General features: G+C 29.2%; 2 protein-coding genes across 2 annotated transcripts in view; one reads left to right on the top strand and one right to left on the bottom strand.

Annotated features, from left to right (window-relative positions):
* The window catches only part of LOC106678578 (odorant receptor 33c), a 12,029-nt gene extending 4,896 nt beyond the window's left edge, over nucleotides 1–7,133 (top strand). The window contains exons 4-5 of the mRNA XM_024359835.2: nucleotides 4,412–4,567; nucleotides 5,693–7,133. Of these exons, the coding sequence (XP_024215603.2) occupies nucleotides 4,412–4,567; nucleotides 5,693–5,743 (207 nt within the window). The 3' untranslated portion in view covers nucleotides 5,744–7,133. The remainder of the gene's footprint in view (nucleotides 1–4,411; nucleotides 4,568–5,692) is intronic.
* Nucleotides 6,168–18,367, bottom strand: LOC106678577 (very long chain fatty acid elongase AAEL008004). The gene is made up of 5 exons (XM_014417156.2): nucleotides 18,279–18,367; nucleotides 16,337–16,393; nucleotides 14,585–14,690; nucleotides 10,388–10,527; nucleotides 6,168–6,329 (listed from the first exon to the last, which is right to left on the bottom strand). Exons 1-5 carry the CDS (start codon nucleotides 18,327–18,329, stop codon nucleotides 6,168–6,170), a joined length of 516 nt encoding a protein of 171 aa, XP_014272642.1. The 5' UTR covers nucleotides 18,330–18,367.
* Between the last annotated feature and the right edge of the window lie 386 nt (nucleotides 18,368–18,753).

Genomic DNA, 18,753 nt, shown 5'->3' with positions numbered 1-18,753 from the left:
AGTCAAGAAGATAGATGAAGTAAAAAGGGTGTAATAACCTAGATGTTGATCGCCCTGAATCTAGCATTTATTTCTGGCAGATTGCAATAATCAGTTAAGTGTACTGACAGTATAAGAGCCCAAGAGCAGAAAAAAGACAGTTATTTCACCCCAATTTTTTATTGCTTAATTGAAAACCAGGTATAATTACTAGTCAAAATTGATGAGTCTGTGAAGTATAATTAGGGGGAATAAAAAATGGCGGCTGTTTCAAAACGTTAAAAATAATTAATTTTTTTTCCGGAGCTCTGTATCTTTACAACTAGCAACGACAATAGAAAACCTAAGAGAGCATAATTTAAACTAACGTAAATTTGCTAAAATGTAAGCCCTAAAAGAGGTATTTACGTCCAATAGTTCTCGAGATATAGCTTTTTAAAAAGTAACATTTCATAAAAATGTCGTATGGAACGCTCTGAACAATCAGTAGTTAGTGAATTTATTTTGAAAAATCTATATCTCAAAAACCATTGTAAAGGTACTTTAATGAGCTATAAAGTAGTATATGGCGTTTATTTTCGTAGGAGTAGTAGTTTCATGAAATTTGCTAAATTGATTTATAGTTGGTCTTGGATTGTTTATATTTGTTGTTGAACAACTAGAAATTAACATTTTGTGAATATATTTTGTCAAAAGACTTTTAGATTTTCTAGTGTTGGTAGTTTTTAAAATATTAAAGTAATCAAAAATTATGCTGAGATAACTGTCTTTTTTTGCCGGCTTTTGTACTATGAGGGTTGAACTCGCTTGCCAACGACGAGTGAGTGAGAATAGAATACAGATGGGATATCGGAAGTAAAATATAGAAAATTTATCATATTAAAGAAATGGTAATCATTAAATAATAATTATTCTAGCAAATCATAGAAGGATTTATTTCATACCGTAGAAAAAATTCTTAATAACGGTAAAGCAAGGAAATGCCATCCATAATTACAACACTAACCCAATAACTAACTAAAATATAATTGAATATGTTAGTTAAATAGAATATTTTAAATGAAAAAAAAAAAATGAAAAACATCAATATTTCAATAATTTCCAATTTAAGTTCTGATATCCTCAACATGAACCAATTTTGATGTTATAAAGAAATATTTAAAGAGCATTCTGATGTGGCTTTGTAATATTAATGTTAATCTTTCGCATTTTACACTAACTGATATTCAATCCAAATCATGGTACCCACAATGTTCACAAATTTTTATATTTTAAGGCAATATTTGCAATCAGTTCCGATCATTATTGTTATCTATACCAACCTATGACGTAAATGTTTCAATAATATACAATCCACATATCAATATCTCCATTATCAAATGATTGAGATTTTTAAAGGACATATTTACAGTTCATTCCGATATCGATATCATTCAACTTCCTAAGCGTAAAACGATTTCAATATTTTAATGAAATTGGCACGGCTAATTCTGATATTTCTAATCCACAACGATATCAACCATTGTCATTTCTAAATTGTTATTCATGTATTGATATAATCATTATTAAAACTATTCAATATTTCAATAAAATTTTTACTATTCCTTCATATATTTGTTATTGGTATTGATATAAAACTATGGTAACAAATTTTAGAATTGTAATCGAATTATCGATATTTCATTTAAATAATAGTTAGAAATTTTAAGGAAAATTTTAAAATAAAATATTTTAATTTGATTTTGATATTACACAACGATATTAATATTCTACTTTCTTAGTAATATCGATATCAAAATATGGCAATGATATCCTAAGAATATTTAGTCAAAATATCGATATTTTATTTTTAAAAAAAAAGACTAAGTAATTTGAACAATATTAAATATTTTAATTTTATTTCGGTATTACATATGGATATCGACATTCGACTTTAATTAATTATTATTAATTTGAAATTTATTAATTTTGATATCAAACTTTAGCAACAATATTCCAAGAACATTGAGACGAAATATCGATATTTCACTAGTGAATGTCAACGCAAATCGATATTCGTCTTTCTTATTTTGTCGAGAATATTGTATGTAAATGCTAAAGTAATATCGAATAGAAATATCATTATCGTTATAAAATATGGAAATAAAATTTCAATGTTTTATTAAACAAAAATCTTTAAAATTTTGTTATCTTTAACTAATGAAATATCGATTAAATATGCTTGGAATATCGTTTGCCTTTGATGTCAATATTTTTTTTTTTAAATATTCATTTATTGCTATTTACAACTGTACATTATAATACATTTAGTAAATCTGATCTAAGTTAAATTAGAGTGTTACAGGTGTGTAGAGAAACTACCCATTGGTAGCACTCTAATGACATTTTACATTAGCTGGTCTCGTGGCCATCTTCTTTTCAGGCGCCTCGGAGGATTGTCAGGAATGGAAGAGGATGCAAGATTAGAAACTAGTGGGTTTGAGTGGTTAGAGAGTTTATAATGGAAGGAGTGATATCTGGTTCGGGCTAGATCGGCTACATAGGGAACATTAAGGTCTTTATGTATGATTTTATTTGTGACAAAGTAACGTGCATTCAGGATTTTACGAAGGATTTTAGATTGTAAGGATTGAATACGAGAGGAATTCGAAGGTTTAGTGGAGCCCCAAAGCTCAACTCCATATGTCCAGATTGGCCTTATTACAGTCATGTAGATCAGTCTTTGATGTCAATATGAATCAGAAATATCGGAAGATACAATAAATATTTTCTTGTAATCTCAAAATATCCATTCTGATATAGATTATCAGAATAAAATTTGAATGTTTTAAACACACGTTAAATCAGAGATTTAAATCATTGCTAGAAATTTCTAAAATGTCCACCCTTTAGGATATAGATATTTCTAATAAATATTCTAGGATATATTAAATGTATTACAATGCTTAAGGTTGTATCGATATTAATAAGCGATATAGGAATAAACTTAAATAATTTTTTACTGTATCAATATCATATGATGTTTAGGAGGGTGATACTTGTATTGGATTACGATCCCAAATGTTTATATATATTAAGGGTATTGACCTCTTGAGAGATGGTGACATGTTGTACATCGACCAATACTAATAGCTAAAAGTGTCTGTTTTAAAAGTAAGATAACTAAGGCTGTCCTAGAGTTTAAAGCGTGAGTTTCAAGCTGTTTTCCAATCTTGATCGATTTAACTAATTTAAGTCTCTTTTCCCGGTTAAGTCTTCTCAAAAGTGAGATAATACCGTCGCTGATTCGGTATTTAAAGTGGCGGTTTGCCCTGGGTGTGTTCTCTTCTACTATTTTTGGTGCTATGATCTCCTCTTGAGGGGTTGTGACAAGTCGTATATTACCTATATATGGTAAAGATAAGTGAATGGAAAAAAATAATTCTTACTGTTTCTAGCAACTGAAACGGAAAATATGTGAATACTTTTTTATATGTAAAATTATACAGTTGAGATTGATAAATATGTGAAATAAATGACCGACATAAACAGGATATATAAAGTTCTCGAAAGTTCAGCTCAAGTTATAAGCTGTTTAAAATTTTAATTTATGCGCAATTGAAAGAAAAACAAATATCATTGTTTGTTTATGTTTTAATTATACACGTTTTCCTTTAATATCAAGCTCGCTTTAGAATTTAATTTTATAGCAAATAAATTTTATTTTTTACTTTTCATTAGATAAATAATGTTAGACAGCCTACTTTGTGGCGATACTATCAACCTCTTGTATCCAATTCTTACAATCCAAAATACATGACTGTAATAAGGCCAATGGTGGTGGCTCCACTAAACCACTAGTTTCTACACTTGCTTCTTCTTCCATTTCTAATAATACTCTGAGGTGCCTGAAAAAAATATGGCCGTGAGACCTTCTAATGTAGAAATGTTATTAGAGTGTTACCAATTGGTGGTTTCTCAACATGCCGGTATCATACCATTATGATCTCACATCCAATTACCTAGATGTATTTTTATGTAAATCCAGTTGTCAATAAATAAAAAAATAAATATCTAGAAAACCAAAATAAGAGTCTATGCAAATTTCTAGCTTTAATTTTTTTATTGCTAGTTTGAACCTTGATGTGACTTGATTATATTATTCTTTTGCAATTCCACAAAATTATCTGCTAGTCCAAATTAAGTTCTAGTTCGCGAATCTGTTCAAAATGAAATTTTATTAAATGGTGGGTAGGAATAGAAAAAGACGCTATCTTTCACATAATCGGTTTTGTTATTTAATACAAATGATTACTTTTGTGATAATAAATTAAGATACCCACAGCATTTTATCAATATTATACAAGCTACAAGACATAAGATGCTGAGTTTTTATTCAAATATTGTATATTGCTAGTTAATTTATTTCACTTGTATGTAACGTTTCCTTCAGGAGGAAGCAGTATTCGGTGCAGTGTACTCTTCTGATTGGTACAACCGGAACAAGGACTACCGGGATAACGTCTTGATAGTGATGAGACAGAGCTACACTTCCAGGCCTCTCAGGATGATGAGTATGGGTGATATGGATAAGGAGACCTTTATTAAGGTAATTATTTATTTAGCTTTAAACATTATAACTTATATTTATTACAAATTATTATTATTTTTTTTTACTCTTCGGATCGAGTCTGGTGCCTGAGACTGCTATACAAAATCCGAAAATTCCTACCCCCTACTTATTTCCTCACTTTCCGTTCTTATCTCTCTAAGATTATTAAAATTAAATTACAACAGCGCTTATTCATCCCTCATTCCTCAGTCTGCTGGTTGCACCTCAGGGTAGTATCCTTGATCCTATCCTTTTTATATTTTTTACAGCTAACAACTCAACCCAACCTAACACGATCTTCACCACATATATCTATGGCACATGCCTATGATCAGTGTATAATGAACCTTTTATTACATCGCAATGCCATATCCTTGGAAGAATGGTGTCAAAATTAGAGGATTTAAAAAATTTCAATCAATCCCACCAAATCACATTTACCCTTCGTCGTAAGCCCATGAATTCCTGCCTTAAAGAATCCTTTAACAAAACCCCACTTATTCCTGTCGAACAAATCCGTTACTTAAGACAAACGACTTGGAATCCTCATAAATGACTGAAAAATCAGGAAACTACTAGTCAATTCCTACTATTATAGACTTTAGACAAACGGTCTAAACTTCGAACTAATGACAAAAAACTCATTTATATGTCTTTATAGACATATATAAGGATCTGGACTTACGCTGAGCTGTGGGGCTCCACTAAACTAACGAATTCCTCTCGTATCCCACCCTTGCAATATGTTATTTCGTATATTGAGTTTGGGTTAATGTTATTGTTTTTGTGGCATTGTGAACTATTGTTATACATATCGCATACCTATAACAACATTCTAGTCTGAAACTCTGCCAGAGTACCCCTGAGAAATGCCAGAAATTCAGGTCAAAACGTTGATATAAAAAAATAAGTTTGTGCTTATTTGTTTAATTGCCGACCGCACCACTAAACATCTTCTCCTCATGTATAATTTTTAATTTGATTTTGAGTTTGGTTCATAAAATATGAATCTGTACATATTTCTAATCATTTTTTATTTATTTTCTTTTTTATAAATTCATATACAAATAAATAAATATGCAATAACTATATAAAATTTCTAATTATATATATTTTTTTCAGGGTTTAAAAGGGATATACACATATTACAACTTCCTGACGCATTTTGAGTGAAATAGATTGTCAAGATTATTAAAAACACACCTTTAAAACCTATTTTAAATAGTTGTACAGGAGAGTCCTTAAAAATCGATTATAACTTATGTTTATTTCAAGAATAATAATTGTTTTCATTCTATGAGATGTTAAAACAGAACCACGATGGTCGCTTTCTGTTAATATACCGCAAAGTGATTGATGTCCAATCATTCACAAATGAGCACCGAATAAAATAAAAATATAGAAAAATGCATTCCTTTTGTCTTCACATATTTCTTTTAAATAAATTAATGATGTTCTTCATTATATATGTGTTAAAGTACTCTTAAGTCCATTTTTCTGGTCAAATAGCATCACACTTTTATTTTTGATAGACGAAATGTGTTTTAATCGCTCCTGATTCTTTGGCTACATGCCACTGACAGCAGTATAAAGACCTTCACGTGTCCTTAGTTTTCTTCAAATATGTGTTCCAGCAGAAATTAGTGAAGAGACCAAACTGAATGAGGATTACAGTCAACCACAAAACCAAGAAGGCGGGAGAAGAACGACAGTTAATTAGTTTCACCACCAGTATGCTCACTAACATTATGATTTCTACCTGAAATTCAAGAAAAACATATTATTATAGTTCGATGAAATTTATATGTATTTTATTATTTATTACTTTTATCTTTATATATTTATTTTAATCATTTATGTGCTGGAGTGTTTTTAAAAATATTAATAGATTATAAATTCCAACAGATCACTACACCATGACTTTCATATCCCTTTTGTCCTTGACCTTATACCAACAAAATTCCATATAAACCTTTCAAACCATCCTAATCCTTTGGTTCAATCCTTATCTAGTTCCACCCATCCCTGCAATCCACCTCGAAGGTTGAAACGGCAGTGGCCAAGAGACTTATTATGAAATAAAAATGGACAATTGGAGTTCTGGCAATGGTCATATTCTCCACTCAAGTTGAGTGTTTGCGGCTTTAGCACATTTGCTCAGCCTCCACCGGCTCATTACACAAGGATGCGCTGGGATCTTATGAGCTCTGCTCTACCCCTCGCACGTGGGGGATAGAGGCTCAGGGATCCTCAGGTCGATTATATATAGGAGTGTAAATGTGACTAGAGATTCTTTTATTTTATTTATTTTTTCATGCATCTAGTTTGATTATGTTTATTTTCTTTATCCTTCTGTTTGTATATATTTTAAGAGACATTTTATTTATTTTTATGTACTTTTTTTTCATGTATTTATTTATTTTTCATTCATATTATATTTTATTTTAGTAAGAATGTGATCATTCATCACTATTGCCTATTGCCCACAACGGTGTGGCAGATTGTAATATCTATCAATAAATAAAGTTTCTGTATGCAAAAAAAAAATATATATAGAGGGTGACGACCATGTATGTATATATTTTTTTAATATATTTGAAATGTTTGTATAATTTTTATACTTATAACTTAAATTTACTTTTATGTGTGATGGGAAAAAGAGAGAAATTTTTTAGAATTGAAATAATGGAAGAATTAAACAAATTTAAAGAACGATAAAAAGCTAGAAAAAAAAATTAAAATGTGTAAAGGAAGAAATGATGAATAATAAAAAGGACAAAATATGTATAACTTTAGTACAGAATGGAGAAATTTTTATGTTGTGAAAATTTTTTAAAAATTATGCTTTGACTATTTATACTAATAGGAATAAAAAAAATTGTTCATCACTAAGTACGCTGTGTATGAGGTAATCCAACGAAATTGGGTAGAACAACATTTTTAATAAATTGTTTTCTCTCTATTTAGTAATTTTCTGATTTTCTCCTTTCCAAAATTTTTCTGTTTTTGAATAATATTTACACTACAAACCAACGTTTCGGAGTCCTCCGTGTTCAGGGTACAATAATATTCTTTATCTCTCTGGCTCCCTATATCTAAAATCTACTTCGTCAATTTAAAAAAATTAAAATATTCTGGAAAACACTACTTAAATCTTCGGTATCTTTATCACAATTTTTGTTGTTGTTGTTTGGATCCAAGAGCAATGTTTATAATAATAAGCCTTTGTTAATTATTAATTATTCAACTAGACATTAATAAGTGTCTCTCAACTGAATAATTTATGATATCATTTTGGTGATTAATTATAACTTAATTAATATCGAATTATAACAAATAATAAATAATATAAGTATGAATATAAAAAATAATTAATGAAACTATATTTTATAATATATAAATCAGATTCATATCTTAGCAAACAATCCGATAGATTTAATGACTTTGATGGCAGTGTTAATGTTCTCCTCAATGTCGCATAAGGCCTTGGAGAGCTGTTGGAGAACTCTACAATTTCCCATAATCCCTCCTTATCAAGGACACCTCTTAAAAATGTGAAACACAGACACAATCGCTTTGCAGAGCCGACCCTGAGGCGGATCTTTTCTTGGTATGTGATGTTCAAGGGCCAAACTGCAACCTGGGACTACGAAACGTCGGTTTGTAGTGTAAATATTTTTTTAAATGAAGACAAATTCTGGAAAGGAGACAATAAGAAAATCACTAAATATGTATATGATTTGAATTGAACCTTCACTTAGTAGAAAATTGGTGTATAAACAGAACAATTGGTATTAGTATATAATAGAGAAGCTAATAGCTGAGCATGTTGAGGCAAGAGCCACAGACTGCTTTGTTCAGAACATTATGTTTTTAGATTCCAAAAGGGTGAGTTAATATTAATTTCGCAGCAGCCCTGAGTATCTTGATATTACCACTCTGGAGCTGCATAGATCCTCAATGGAGGACTCGAACAATGAACAAAAAATTAATATAATAATAGCCTGAAAGGAGCTTCGCATTGATAGTGCTTTCTCATCTTTGGAAATGAAAACATTTATATAGAAAACGGGATTTAAAACAAAACGTTTGTCGATTGTATCAGTCTACAGTTGTATATTGTCTTATGGTAGTAAAACAACAATGGAGTGTTCATCTATCGATTTTATAGTAGATTAAACAAGACTTTAAGTATAATGGAAAGAAAAATATCTCTGCAACTTTTTATGTACACAAAACTTAATGAATCGTTAACGAGCATAGACCTGGGTCATTTCCAATTGAGGAGCCATGGCACTGCAAGATATGAGGGCTTATTAAGCTTTCTACAAAAGATCGAACTAAATTCTAAGTTCAATCATTATTTTCTTTAGTATTTAAAAAATAAATAAATAAACATTTAAAAGTGGTAGGTACTTTCCTACTAGAACACCTAATAGAACATCATTTAAAAGGAGCATTCATGATCTTTAGTTTAATATGTTAAATGGAAAAAGTTGTGATAAATGGAGAAATATTTCCTTCTTTTACTATGTTAAAACGATATAACATTTAACATGGTAGAGAGTCTGTTACTGGGTCTGTTAAATGGAGAATGACGTCACGCGACACACCAGCTTTGTCATCGTTTTGTTTGTAGTTGTGTTAGGTTACTTGCTCATTGTTTGTGTTAGTATTGTTTAGGGTGTTATTAATACTAATAAAACAATGAATGACAATAATAATAATGTAATGACAGTTGTCAATTAGCTCATCTTGACTCTCTTCATTACAAGTTAGATCAACAAGACACTCAGTAGCCAAACTCTCACACAATTTCTACTTTTCACTCAATTTAGGCATGTTTTAATAAATTACTTTAATATAAACTTAGAAGTAAACAATAACAAGAAATTTTGAAAGGAAAGGTTAAAAAAAAAGTTGCTCCAAAAATCCGCTAGGTGCTCTTATCCATTCAATATGACTTTAAATAGGGCTGCTCACAATCCTATACTTATAACATTTAGCATGGTAAAACATTTTACATTTTACATAATACCAAGAATACCCCTAAAGAAGAGGGAATTTGCTAAGATATAACCCTAACAGAGCACGCCGTTTTCCAATTTCAGACGCTTTTTAAATATTACTCTATTAAACTTTCTTAAAGCCTCCTCTTCCCGTTTTAAGCAAATATTTCAAAAGTGATATAGAAGCGGTGCTCCTTGGGGGTCTTAGTGGGGCAGGTCCGGTTGAGAAGGATGGCGTTTATGTTCATAGTTCCTGAGGTACAGCTTTTTTAAAAGCAACATTTCATAAAAAAATTATTGATACATCAGTAGTAAGTGAATTTATTATGAGAAATATACACATATCTCAGGAACCATGAGATGTACAGATAGCTATTAGCACTCAAATTGTGGCTATTTTATGACGTTTATCTTCGTAAGAGTAGTAGTTTTCATGATATTTGGTAAATATTTAGCACTGGCAGAGAAATGATGTTTAGTCACCTCTAGCCCCTTTTATAATTAATCTTGTTTTGTTTTGTTGTTTCCACTATTATTCTTTTCAAAAATAATTCTCATTTATTTTAAATAGCCTGTATTTATGGGCTTCAAATCGTTTAAATAACTGGAATTCCAATCCTAACCGTTTTGTGCCACCCATCATTAAAGATGATCCACTACATCCACTACTGATTGTCGTTAATCAGAAACGAGATCCCGTGGGAAACAATTAAACTGCAATATTGCTGCCCTTTTTAATTAATTTAAGTTTTGCCATAAAATTGTTTAGCTGCCTCTTTACTTTTATTTTAAACCAGTTCGAACTCACCAACTGGAGCATTGTGACGTACTTCTTCAAGTACAGGTACTTTTGAAATGACGGTCCCAAACCTGATATCAAGTAGTAAGCGTGCATAACCACGTGAACAAATGAGTTTACTGCTATCATTTTCAAATTGCTTTCCTCATCTGAAACATAATAAACTAACATTTAGAAGTTTTTTTGCGATATCATCAACTGCAATAAAACTTGCTAGTATTGATATCTAATGTCATGCAAAATCGTCTTAATGAAACTGAAAATATTAATGTTATAAAATGCTAAAGCAAGAACAAAACTAGAAAATATGGAGGAAGGGTGAACAAATTGAATACACTAATGGATTTTTTTTAACTTGATAAAACGAATTTAAAGTAGGCATAACCTAGCCTAATTTTTTTCTTATAAATTAAAAAAATTATTGACTGTATTTATATTACATTTCTTAAAAAAAAAAATTTCATTTTACCTCATCAAATGACCAATTTATCTGTCTGTTAATGACCATGCGTTTGATAACCATCCAGGATATGAAAGATACCATTGTAACTGCATTTTAAAAAGTTTGGCTATGTATGTTCACAAATAAAAGTAAAATTCACAATATTTAAAGTTTTCTATTGTATTCCTAAATTAATTTAATAATATAGATAATGATGAGAAAATAGTTGACAATTTTTTCCATTACATCAGAAACAATCATTAGGTTTCTAAAATAATGAAAAAAATTGTTTGTAAAAATTACTTAGAATATTTAATATTAACAACAAAAAAAAAGTGACTGAGAACTAAGAGTAATTTAGAAAGTCAATATCAACAATAAAATGTGAAACTGCTTTGAGTAACTCTCAACTTATGTTTTTCTTTTAATCCTTCTGCCTAGCCATTTCTGGCAAGATGAGTAGCAGCAACTCTCAACTGTCAAATATGGCGTGCCGGATGACACGCCTACGAAAGGAATAGACACCACCTTCTAGCATCATTCGCCCTGAAGGTGAATCCTTCCTCTAAGCATAAATATCACTCTGCAGGTGCGACATGTAACACTAGACTTATAACTTTGACCAAATTTAGATGTTACTTTAAACAATGAATTCAATGCTGAAACCACGTTCATATTAGATATAGCTGTCAACCATATGTACTACAATCATCAATTTAGTTATAATAAATATATAATGCAGAACGCTTCCTTTACATTAAGGCATTAAAAAAAAACTGAAATCATAAGTAATTTTCAAACATGTTATTCATATAGCTTAAGAACCTAGACTAAAACTAACAACAGATTAGATTGAGTGCAACAGACTAGGAGTAGTGGCTACTAGTAGTAGTCTGTGTCTTGTTGGGAGTAATGTAATACGGAAAAACATTCAGCGGCTACTATATCCACAATTGCTAATTCTTCCTCTGTAGTCACAATCGTTAAGAAGTGATTAACAAACCCATAACTGTTAAAGAAGGAAAATACATGTTTTGACATCAAAATGCATAATACATAATTCTTTTAAAGATAATAATGCATCTTCATCATTAGGGGATACAAACTGGTATAAACCTTATTATTAAACTGCAAAAAATATGTGAGAAGATGACCATAAACTATTTCCTTCTTTTCACTCAGAATAAATTGAATTTATATTTGAGGAATCTGCAAGAATAAGAAAGAAGATCCATTTTTGCTTAAGTTAAACCGAATTACAATTTAAAAATGCTGTAAAATGTGAATAGCTTTTTGGGCTTTAGCTACATCATTTTTTTCTAAATAGCAGCACAGATAGTATTGATTAAATTCATAAATTATTTCAAAATTATAAAAAAAAAAAAATATGAACAAACAAAAACATGGATGTACGACAGATGATATTAAAAATTTGAAACTCCTGATTTAGAAAAGCCCTTACATTATTGTTGCAGGAAGTACTTGATAATCAAGTACAAATTAATCTTGAGTTATCATATTGCATTAGTATTTCTAAAGTGACACAACTCAAAAATTGGTGTTTTTGAGTTATGACTATGAGAGAAATTGGTAAATATATCTTTATGAATCATCAAAACTGTATCAACCTAGCTTCAGAGCTTGTCCGCCAGAGGGCACTTGTGTCACTCTTGCTGCCTTAATGCTATTCCCACTCCATAAGCAAGAGTGTCACATTGTCAGTTGTCTTGAATTTTGAGTTGTGTCACTTTAGAAATACTAGTGCGATATATGGCTTGAGGATTGAGCTCTACAATGGCTTTATTTTAATAACATAGATGTTTTAATAAATAATTTAAATATTCATTGTTTAATGATCACATAACCAACCCTAAATTAAAATAACATGAAACTCTTCCACACTAGCATATGTACACAGATATGTGTACACCAATTATTAAGTGACCATAGAAAACGATTGATGATCTGCCCTTAATTAGTAGACTCCTTAGTCAAACATATTAGATATAGTGCACTGTCAGACGTTTTTGAGTAATCCAATTGAAAAGTAACCACTGATTGATTGCATTGATTCAAGAAAGAAACATGAAGCAATGCAAGAAAGATTAATCTAAAAACCAGGCAAATTTAAATGCAGAATCCATCCAGTCAACATGAAACAATGACCATAATGATTGATCTGTAAGAATTGAAATAAATTTAAATTTATTATTAATTTAAACAGAAAACTTCATTTTGGCCAAATTTTATTTCTCTCTTTTGTATCAAGTTTTATTTTTTATTTTGTGTCTTTGGTTTTATGTTATGTTAAATCTATGTTAAAATAAAATCTAAATATATTTATTTCAATTATCTTGTTCGAAAACGGTAATTTTATTAATAATGACATGTATTTCAGTTTTAGTAGTTTTCTTAATAATTTTTTTATGTCACTATCATAAATTAAAATGATAGTGAAATACAAAAACTGTGACGTATAGAAATTATTAATAAATGCTATAGTGACAAATAGGTTTTTATTTTAACTGTGTTAAATTGACCTGGGCACACCAATTTACAAATTTTTGTGAATCAATGTGAGGCTGTGATACTATAGTTCATTAGTTATACAACCTTGGTTTACAACCACCTAATTTATTGTTTAGTGTCTCATGTCCTATAATAAACAGAATGAAAAACTGTCACACAAGCCTTGGTTTAGGTATTCCTAACACTTTGAAACATCCCATAAAGCTCACACATAAAATAGTGTGATGTAGCCCACACTTCTCTATCAACTCCCTTTTAAAGTTCCTATCATCCCCACCTCCTGATGTACCAAATAAATATACCAGTATGTAAGAAGTAATGAATGACATAATTTTCTTAATAGAACTTGTACATTAGTATGTTTTAGTCTCTGTTTTCCGTTCATATAAAGTAAATAAAGTCTATTTTATACCACACTACGGTTGAATCCTGTTACTGTTTATAACAGCAAATATATCGATCAAAGTATTCTTGTGTGTAGGGAAAGTGTTTCATTATTGGTAGTAAGGAAAGTAAAAATATCAGTTCCATATTAACTGATACTTTCTATGCTAGCCCTGGACTCTGCATTTTAACTGCCGAATAAAAAATGTAATGATCTTCCCCCGAAATTAATTTGGTGTAGACAAGATATCCTGCAACTATAATTTTAAATTGGAGACTAATAGCAACAGAAACCGTCGAGATGATGAATCTTTTACTTTATAATATTATATTTTATGGTTTCTATGTGTATACCATAATATAATATCAATAATCAAAGAATGTCATTTCATATAATTCTGCCTATATTTGTTGTTTGTTTAAATTTTATGTGTTATTTTGAGCATGGGTGCAAATGGAGGTAGCTCTAATCTTTTCATCCACACCAATATGATTTTTTAATGTTAGTATATTTATTTAAAAATTAAAAAGATGAACTAACTCATAAATTGAATTTGAAAAACTACTTTTTCTTCAATTAACCACTGTTTTAAAAAATAGAGCTAACACCTTATTACTGAAGATCTCTTAATTGTTATTATATTTAAAAATTACGTAATATTAAAATATTTCTAATATTTACCTTCTTCGACAATTACAAGTCTAAAATTGAAAATGGAATGTTCGGGTGTCTTTCAAGCATATATTTTGTTTGTATAGAATTTTTTTGACATTTGTTTTTGTAATATATGATTATATGCAACAAAATTTTATATCAACAAAATACAAACAAATGAAATTGAAATTAATACCTTTCAGGTGAAATGCTGTTATATGTGAACAAACTACCATGCTTGCGTGGTGACTAACATGGTGAACAGTGATTTGAGATGTCTTCTTCCTTAATACGAAAAATACCTATATATAAAATTAGAATGAGATTGATTATTAACATAAAAATATTAAAAAATGTTAGCTAATATAAAGATGTAAATATTGTTTAGTAACTCTTTTTGAACAATTTTTATCTATATTGTCTTATTTAATATATGATTGAAAAATTATAAGTATAAAAAAGTTTATACAGAATAATGAACGCGAATATAAATCTAAAGAAAAAAAAAAAAAGTAGATATTATTTCAGATAATTATAAAATTCTTGATTATGAAAATAATAATATAATGGGACATATCACCAATAAAGTGAACAAAAAACAATAAATGGTGACTGATTTAATAAATCAAAATTTATTCCCAAAATAATGAATATGATTAAAAAGCTTTGTATTAACATTATCATGATAACATACAATTTAGAGTTAATATTAATAATAATAGGAATAAATTAAATAAACTCATGAAAAATATAGAAGATAAAATTTAAAATAATATTAAATTATTGATATTTATCCCCTTTAATTTTTAAGTTAACCTTTTAGATAAAAGTACTAACATTGCGAATTCACTGTTGGGAGGCCTATATTATGTATGATTGAATTATAAGATAAATAATATGTGGTAATATAATATAATAAGTTTATAATAACAATAATTAATATATCATAAATGTTCTGAAAAAATAGAAAATTCAATAAATTGGGAATATTGGAGTTTTCACCTTTTTACTGGAATAGTCATCGATAATTAGTTGAACTAATAATTAATCTATCTACTTTAAACAATTTCAAATGTACCAGGTTCTAAGAAATATAAACATATTGTAGTTTTTTCAGCCAAAAGGAATTTTTCGAGACCAGGTAAAGTATAATATTTACTCTTCTGATAATTGTTGGATTCACCCTGTTTACAAAACCAATGACATAGTTTTTGTAATGTCAAATAATAGACAAATACAATTATTTTTATGTATTGAATGGAAAATCCATCAAGCATCAAAAGATTTTAAAATGAATGACTTTGTTATTTAAATTTAGGCTAAGAGGATATAACTAATTATTGTGTTATCTGGGTTCGAGGAAAATACTCAGTGCTTCTTAATTCCTTTATTGATCCAACTTCAATAATTTTCAGGAGAGAATATTTTGTTCTTCTTTTTGCACATAAAATCTATATGTAATATGTTTATATTTTTGAGATCTTAGCACTTAAGATCATCATAATTGTTTTACATAGTTAAATTGAAAACCAATTGAACCATTGAGTGCTAAGTGGTTTAAGTAATTTTATTCGTATTAGTAATATTAAATTACTCCAACCACAATTTTATTCACATGAATCATTTTCATGGAAAGAAATTAATAAATTAATTATATTACTGATTAACTGCAACTGCTTTTAAATAGTATATGTTATTGAATAGGATATGCTCGTGACTGACAACTTATAATAGATAAAAGTGTTATTCCTTACAAAAATGTTTGTAGAACTTCTTCTAAAGAGTTGAATATCTTAAACCTCTAGTTGTAAAACTTTTGCAATGAACGGCTCAATAAATATCATTATTATTCAAGTTAAAAAGTGAAAATACCCAATTTATTGAATTAATCTTTTTTTTACGAAACATCAAAGAAATAAAATTTATATAAAGCATAATTATTACTCACTGTATCAAGTAGATCAAATAATTTGTTCAAGTAGTACCACTTGTATGTAAACAGAATCTAGAAATAGATACATGGTTTATTAATGTTAAAAAAATTTTACATCATCTATAATAGGCTACAGTATTTGATGTAAAAAACTGGAGAAAATATTTTAAAGCAATGATGTATGAGTAAAAAACTACTTAACTTAAAGGTTATTCTCAATTTAATATTCAATAATAGAATAAGTAAACTTAAGACTTCATTTTATTAAAATTAAAATAATCATTTCTTATATAATAGTTTATCATTTAAAATTAATAGGAAATAGCTCAGATGAAGTACTTGGCTTTGAACACCTCTGTCTACATTGACACTGGTAGAATAATTATCTTCCTAGATTAATTCTGGATGATTGGTGCATACTTAAAGAGTATATTCATCCAATATAAATTAGGAGTCCTATCTTTCAATTTATCAGAAAGAAAACCTCAAGCTGGATCTACACGTTTGTCACTTGCTGAAAATCCAAGACTTGTACTAACACATGGTAAACAAAGGAAGCAACAAACATCAGTATCTAAGCGCTTTTTTTGTTCTATTGAATTTTTTTGGCTATTACATACCATATTACCAACTTCCCAGAAAAGAGCAAGTTCTAATATTTTGCTTAACAAATGGGCACAACCAGCACAACGCTCAACTCTATAAAAAATCACAATAGTCCTAGCCTTCTGTGTGAATGAGGAAACAGAGAACAGACAACCGAGCACATTCTCCAAACATGTGTCCTAATGGAGGAAAAACGGAAATAGAGATGACATGAACCTACTGACTTGGTGACCAAGCTGTACAGCGACCTGAAGGATCTCAGGAGTACCACTGAATTTATTTTTTCATTCCCAGACTTGGCCATTTGAGTGGAAAGATCGAATGAGAAGAAGAAACAATTGTTTTTACACCGAATTGATAGAATTTTAAAATATACAATCTTAAATAAGAGTTAATTATTGACTCCAAAGATTGGGTAAATTCTTTAATTAATTACAACTCGGCGAGCAAAATATTCATCTGCTGGTAGTTCTGAAACAGTGCTAACTGAAAACAAATGTGTGGATGCAGCACAAGCGCCATTGGATTTGTGCCCAAAATCGACACCCAACGGTTCTGGTAAAAATTCAAGATAACTTGTACAAGCCAATCCAAATAACCCATCCACGCTTTGTGCATGCGGAAATTTGACTAACGTGTTGAGGCACCTTGCGACCATAGTCAGACATTATCCCTACACAATAGGCCAATAAATTAAGGGTTTTCCGAAGAAAAAATTATTATAAAAAAGTTAATATGTCAACAATTCTATATGTTGTTTGAAGTAGATACATTTTCTAAGAAACATGAGAGTTACATTTTGTTCATTACTAGAAAATTAAGTAGTTTTGGAAGATAAGCCTAATTAACAAAATTGAAGGAGGCATAATTATATTTAAAAAAAGGGTATATTAATTTAATTTCAGCTAATCGATGACACCATTAGTAAGCCCTAAAAAACCCTACTCATCTGTTCCCTGTGAAAATTTCTTTCTAACAGTCCTTTATGCTCTAGTGTCAACATCATTTGCTGGAAACTAATATTATATTTTAAAATCATGATTATTTAAAAATATATTTTATAAATACCAGGTAAAGATGTGCCAAAGTTAAATCGGACAGTTAGGAGTTTTTCAGACTTTTTTTTTATAGCTTAACTATAGTAATAATCATATTACTATACTTATTTATAAGCTATACAAAATCATAATAATAAGTATAGTAATAAATAAATATACTTACAAATCAGTTTTATTAGAACCATGGATCAACATTGGTTAAAGAGTTATGCTTACTTAGTGAAGAATCCCTCTTTTTTTCCATGTGATGAATACAAATAAATAAATTTATAAAGGAAACCAATATTATTTACCTGTTCATCAGCGCTCGGTCTTATGTTCGCTGCTGTTATTGGATAGCACATGTTCGACCAGCAGTTAAATACATCTATTCCCAACAAAGAAAAACACTAAAACATAGAATTAAAAATTATTTCATTTCACAGCCTGTGTTGTCTGCTATAACATTTATTAACCTAAGACTCTTATTGTTATATATTAAATATGAGAAGACAGAGGGAAGCTTGTATTAGAATCTTGAAAGGATAAAATAAAGATAGTCCAGAATATTCATAGGAGTAACTAAAGTTTTGAAGAAAGAATATATCAGCATAAGAATGAATTAAAAAATAAGGATAATGCCCAAATAAAACAGCATTGGTGGAACATTCCTTTACTAAGCATAATTTTGATTTTGATTATACAATAGTTATAAAGAAAATAATACCTCCAAAGAAAAATGTTGGATACTATTTATATATCTGAAAATATTAATTATACTGTTAATTT

This window comes from Halyomorpha halys, unplaced genomic scaffold (assembly GCF_000696795.3).
Source record: "Halyomorpha halys isolate HHAL.00 unplaced genomic scaffold, Hhal_1.1 Scaffold147.1, whole genome shotgun sequence".
Classification (NCBI taxonomy): Eukaryota; Metazoa; Arthropoda; class Insecta; order Hemiptera; family Pentatomidae; genus Halyomorpha; species Halyomorpha halys.
This window is presented reverse-complemented; position numbering and strand designations above follow the sequence as displayed.

Coding starts and splice junctions, on each gene's coding strand:
- LOC106678577 (XM_014417156.2), bottom strand. CDS start 18,329: ATGTGCTATCCAATAACAGCAGCGAACATAAGACCGAGCGCTGATGAA. Junction 16,394..18,278: donor GACCGAGCGCTGATGAACAG/GTAAATAATATT, acceptor ATCTATTTCTAG/ATTCTGTTTACATACAAGTG. Junction 14,691..16,336: donor TATTTGATCTACTTGATACA/GTGAGTAATAAT, acceptor TTTTATATATAG/GTATTTTTCGTATTAAGGAA.